Here is a 5,851-nt window from a genome sequence, read left to right as displayed (position 1 = left end):
AAGTAAGCAAATAAAAATTTTTATTTTATAATGAATTGAGTAGATATATCGGGAAGGTATAGATAGTATACTAACCTAAAAAGTAGAAGTCAAGTCACAAATTATTGCAACTTGTCTTTATAGTAAATAAAAACTGCCGCTATTTTTAATTCTCCTCTCTAAACGGTACATATAGGACACTAGCGCCCTCTTATTTTGGTAAAATTTTTGTTTACATGGATTTCAGGCTCCTTGTGCAGTCTCCATGCCATGGTCTATGAGAGTCTTTCCACACGACAGCCGTACCATGGCCTGTTCCATAGTTCGCTTGCCATGCCGCCATTATTCCATGGCTAGAAATTGGCCTCAATGATTTGGGATCGAGGGGTATTATCCCTCTTTATCCTGCCTCATCTCGTATAGGCCTGGACAGCCTTCGTAGGTGGGCCCCATCCGTCGTCTACCCCGACCGCAAATGCGGCCGGCGCTTTGTGGGACCTCCTTTTGTCCTGGCTGGGCCCCGCCGGCTAGGGCCCTTTCTTCTGGCGCTCTTCTTGCTTCGCCGGCTCGTCTGTGTAAACCCCGGGGGTATTGTCATGTTTATGTGTGGTATGGTTGGGTAGGGTAGTGCGGCTATGCAGCCTGGGATGCGCTTTGCTAAGGTGGCCCTTAGGCTAGCGCGGGAGGGGAGGGTTAAGGAGGGTATGGGGGGTGTGTATGTGTGTGTGTGTCGTTGTCTTCGTTTCTTGATCCTGGCTGTCTCTGAAACAGAAAAGGTTAGCGGGCAGGGGGGGGGGTCATTGGGGTGGTCACCCAGGGTCAAAAAGTTGGTGTCTAGGTCTTTTGTGTTTGTCGGTCACGTCGGGTACGTAGTCAACGGCTTGCCTGAGGAGGGGATTGTCATGTCTAGCGGCTACGTCAAATCGTTTCTCCGCGTTTTGTCTTATTGTCTGTGTAGCGTTTGTGTATTGTAAGTCTCGTAATATGTCAGTGTTTCTTACGTACCAGGGCGCGTCGGTGGCCGTGCGGAGGGCGATGTTTTCCACAGCCTGTAATGACTTTAAGTGGCTTTTTGCCGCGTGACCCCACGCCGTGGAGGCGTAGGTTAGCTGCGGTTGAAGTACCGCCTCTGTGTTTAGAGTTTGGAGCCGCTGCAGCGGATAGTGGTCGATGCACTTCTTTACAATTTCAATCAACGTCACAAATTCTTTCTAGATCCACAGAACGCTCTTTCTGTGATTTAGGTTCATGGTCGCTAAAGTATCTTCATTCATAGTGATTCGCTAGGCAGGTTCGGTATTGACATCTAGATGCTCTAGATGTATCTCTTTGTCTTTTCATCTCCTACAATTAGAAAAGAAGAAAACATATCTGGAGCGTTTACATGTTAATACCGAACTTGCCTACTATACATATACTCTCTGTATATTCCCCCTCCATGCAGTTACAGTTAACCTTTAATTAATCTAAAATTTTTTAAAATGTATTTTAATAAAGATACTATTATTTGTGGTAAAAATGTGGTTCTGGTACCATATAAGGAAGAACATGTATTAAAGTAAAAACAGTTTATTTTACAAATTTTGTATCTGTTTATAAACAAATATTTCTAGATATCACGAATGGATGAAATCTGAGGAGCTGCAAATCTTGACAGCTTCGGAACCTCTCACTCTGGAGGAGGAATATACAATGCAGAAATCATGGCTTATGGATGAAAATAGTTCAGTATATAATTCATTAATTTTAAATTTATTTAAAATTATGTTCGTCTTTCAGAATGTACCTTTATTATCCTAGATAAATCAAAGTATGAGTTAACAGGAAATGAAATAGGTAATTTTATTAACTTTGTGCTTTACCGATACTAATTTGAAATCAAATTTTTAGAAGCAATGATTGGAGACACAAACTTATTTTTTGCTAATGCTGATGATAGATTATGTGCAGAAGCTGAAATTATGATCGCTGAGAAATGGGCAAGAGGAAAAAAATGTGGATGGGAGGCAATATTACTTATGTTTATGTATGGTATTGATACTCTAGGTGTAAAACAATTTATAGTTAAAATTTCATATATTAATACAATAAGTATAAACATGTTTAAAAATATGGGTTTTGTTGAATTAAGTAGAAGTAACGTATTTCAGGAAATAACGTTTAGTAAAATCGTTGATGAAATGTGGATAAATTGGATAAAAACTAATTTAGGAAATTTTACAATAAAAGTTGGTTGATCGTAATTATTTATTAGTTTTTCTGCTTTAAAACTGCATGGTATCAGGTAACATTTCTGGCTTTATTATGACATTAGTAAATTGATTGTTAAAATTATTAAATAATTTTAATTTTTACACTGAATGAGATTTAATTTATGAGTACCACAACCAACATAAAATTCAAAGAGAAACAAGAATTGTAACATGTTATTACCATGACATGTACTAAACAGACGTAAAAAATGATAAAATTACATTGTACTGAACTGAATATTCAAGTGGTTCATCCTAAAACTGTTGTAGATAGTGATGGGAGAACTCAAATGAAAAAACAATTACAATACATTCTTAATAGTACTCGTTGTTCTCGGATACTTGCAGAAAGTACTCAAGTTTTTTTTTCAATATTTGCCAGATTCGATTGATATTAAAATTTACTGCGTGGTTAGTGCTATTTAATATTCGTATTTTTGGCGCCATCTGTGGGTTAGTCCAGGTACTCCAGAGGCCGTGTTCTTTTATTCCTCGTTTTAATGCGGTGAATTCCACGGATGTATTACGATTGGTCTGTTTAAAAAATTCTGATCTTTTATTGGCTCTACGGAATCCATCACATCGAAATGATGAATAAAAGAACACGGCCAAACAATTCAAAAAAATGTTAATAATCATAGGATGTAGTGCAACCTATGCACAAAGAGCTCAATTAACTCGCCACTAAATGAGTAACTATTTCAGTTTGCTACCAGCTAAACATTCTCCCATAGTTCAGTGTNTAAATAAGAAGAAATTGTCTGTATTTATTTGTGGCATTATAAATGTTTGTTATAATTTGGATATTTTGCCATAGTTTGAAGAAGGTTACGCACTGGAAAAACATACACATCACAATAACACTATGACGTTTCTGAAACCTCTAGTTTCGTTATCAAAGCAGAAGTAAATTAGAAAAGTACTGAATATTAGTTTTTCGCTACATTTTCTGTTTAACTAAATAATCTGTTCTCAAAAGTATTGACACTTGACTATTCCTCCTATTTGTATAAGGGTTTACTTTTAAAATTTTTAAAATAATTTAATAATAGAGGATATAAGTGAGATATAGTTTCCATACGATAGATGGCGCTGTAATCAGTTCACAAAGTATAAAGTGTTGCCTACTCATTAGGAGCTAAGTAGTAGTAAGTTTCCAAAACGTTACGTGGCGCTGTTTCGCGGTTTAGTGGCAATATTAGGGACATTTCATTCTACGTTAAGCGTAATCCATGTACAGTTGACTTTATTAAGGTACTAATAATAGGCTCTGCAAGTTTGGCTGGTTTAGAATGCCTAAATTTAATTTTTTTAAAAATTCCTCTTTTTCGAAATATGTAAGTCAAAAACTAAATAAACAAGATACGTGTAAAATGCAAGAATTCAAAATTAAAGGTCTTTTTTTATAATGTTTTTGCTGTCTTTCAATTTTTCTGTAGAGCGAAAATTATCTAGATATTACGTTTTTTAGTTTGCATTTGCGTGTAAGGACCACCTTCTTTGAGCCTAAACATAAAAATATCGAAAATAAAGACCCTTCAACTATAAAGGTTGATTTGTAGCTCTTGCAATTCCCTGCAAATTGCTTTTTGGAGCGATAAATAATATTAAAAATTAAAAAAGTTATCCTGAAAAACGAATTGGTAATTAATCCAACTGATTGGGGATGGATCAAAAATGAAAATTCTCTCTAAATTTTTGATAATAAAGTATAATAATTGTATAATACAAAGATAATTTTTATTTTCCCTTCCACTAATTACATAATTTATGTTTCGAGTTTTAAGTAATCTCATTGAATTTAGTAATAATCGTTGAATGTTTTGAAGCAGGTTTAAAAATTCTTCAATTCCTCATTAAGGATTGTTTTTAAGGATTGAAACGTTGCAATGAATCATCAGTAATATTATTAACAGTGATGAGTCTTTCATTCATTATAAATGCTATGAAGCTGTGAAAAAAATTTTTTGCTTTATTTTCTGCAATAGGGGTGGTTTTTAAGGGTTGAAACGTTGCAATTAATAATAAATAAATAATAATTAAATAAATAATAAAATATTCAATTTTTCCTTATTGCTTCGTCAAAACATTTCAGGGCCGCGAAAACTAATTTTTGTTTTTTCCCCCATAAAGAGTGGATTTTAAGGGTTGAAATGTTGCTACAAATCAAAAATTATTATTCAAAACGTAAAAGAATGCTTATTTTATTGACATAACACTGAAATCTATGGTTTTTACGGTTTTTTTTTGCAAGATTGGGTAGTTTTCACCCCCTAAAATAAAAAAACTCACATTATGGATATGTAACTTTTGTAAAGGAGGGTGAAATGAGCTTACTCACCAATCTTCATGAAAATCAGTGCATGTGGCAAGAATTCCCTATTTTAAACCTTGTAACCAGTATCTGCGGATTCAAACAACAGAGACTTTTTCCAACTAGGAATTTGAGTCAAAAACAATCTGTTCGTTTTAATTAGATTTTCTCTGTTTTTGATTAATTCCTAGTACAGATAATTAATTTATTACCTGCCAATCTTTTGGAATCATCTTGTGTAGTTTTAGTGAAGATACAGGACTCAAATCCTCCTGCAGAATTGTTAGCTGCGTTATTAAGACAGGATTAGGATAACGTACCAAAATAACCTCGGGAAACTCTTGGACAGATGTAAGAAGGAAAATGACCATCGAATTAGTTGACATCAGATTTATTGGAGTAAAGCTTCAGGAAATTTCTAAGTGCAAAACTGTTTCTGTAGGTTCTACCCGGAGGAATAGGAGATATCAGAGTTTGAAGGTCTACGACTCGTACGTTGTCTACTGTTTGAAAAAGGACAAGAAATTGTCAATGCGACGGAGGTGCCTTCGAAACTGTGTAGCCTAATTGGAAGGTTAAAGTTATGTGAGGAAGAGGAGCTCTGATATCATACACAATATACTTGGCACGTCTTTACTCCATATATTTACAATCAAACAGTCCATTTATAAAAACTAGTAGAGATCTAAAACTGAATATTGGTGATTCTGTATCAAAATGGTTACTATAATAGTGCTTAGTGTGTCAAATATACCAAAAAACTGTACCCAAAAGTTATATGCACAACACGAAACGAGAAAGAAAAGAACTTCGATGTAAGAAAACTTCTGACCCTTCCATATTTATCCGACTGCCTTAGTTGCTAACGAAAAGCTTCAGAACTTCGTCTATTAGAGAAAAAAGCTAATTGCGGGAGTTTTTGCACGTAGCTCAATTTTAAAACTTCGGAAAGAATTCTTCCGTGGATATTAATCTACGACTGGTCTATGGAGTAGGAAACTTTTCAATTTAAAATGCAAATTTTAAACGACTACGTAAATACAAGTATTTGCGGGTCGATTAATTGCGGGGAAACTTCCAAATTGAAAGAAATGTATGAAATTTGAATTTATTGAAGTTTTTGTTAATTTTTGCATGGAAGCAAACTTTTATATAGGACGGTTTGAAGGTTATAATCCACCAAGGTTATTTCAACAGCAATATTGAAATAAAAACCAGTACATTACATAATATGGCGTTGTGGTATTCATTTTTTCGATAAAACAGTCCAGGCGGTTGAACAGTAAAAGTAGGCTTTGGCGTTTGT

At 34.8% G+C, this 5,851-nt stretch overlaps 1 protein-coding gene across 1 annotated transcript; it reads left to right on the top strand.

Moving 5' to 3' along the window:
* The first annotated feature begins 1,278 nt into the window (after window positions 1-1,278).
* LOC108916235 (N-acetyltransferase 9-like protein) lies at window positions 1,279-2,222 on the top strand. The gene is made up of 4 exons (XM_018722444.1): window positions 1,279-1,537; window positions 1,593-1,702; window positions 1,759-1,815; window positions 1,870-2,222. Exons 1-4 carry the CDS (start codon window positions 1,461-1,463, stop codon window positions 2,214-2,216), a joined length of 591 nt encoding a protein of 196 aa, XP_018577960.1. The 5' UTR covers window positions 1,279-1,460; the 3' UTR covers window positions 2,217-2,222.
* The last annotated feature ends 3,629 nt before the right edge of the window (window positions 2,223-5,851 follow it).

This window comes from Anoplophora glabripennis, unplaced genomic scaffold, assembly GCF_000390285.2.
Source record: "Anoplophora glabripennis isolate ALB-LARVAE unplaced genomic scaffold, Agla_2.0 scaffold2500, whole genome shotgun sequence".
In the NCBI taxonomy this organism is placed as follows: Eukaryota; Metazoa; Arthropoda; class Insecta; order Coleoptera; family Cerambycidae; genus Anoplophora; species Anoplophora glabripennis.
The sequence above is the reverse complement of the archived record's forward strand: the minus strand, read 5'-3'. Positions and strand labels throughout refer to the sequence as shown.

Bases quoted from the DNA above. Each gene is read 5' to 3' on its own strand.
- LOC108916235 (XM_018722444.1), top strand. From the start codon at position 1,461: ATGTATTTTAATAAAGATACTATTATTTGTGGTAAAAATGTGGTTCTG. The intron at 1,703-1,758 runs GTTCAGTATATA...TTCGTCTTTCAG, and splicing joins ATGGCTTATGGATGAAAATA to AATGTACCTTTATTATCCTA. The intron at 1,816-1,869 runs GTAATTTTATTA...TCAAATTTTTAG, and splicing joins GTTAACAGGAAATGAAATAG to AAGCAATGATTGGAGACACA.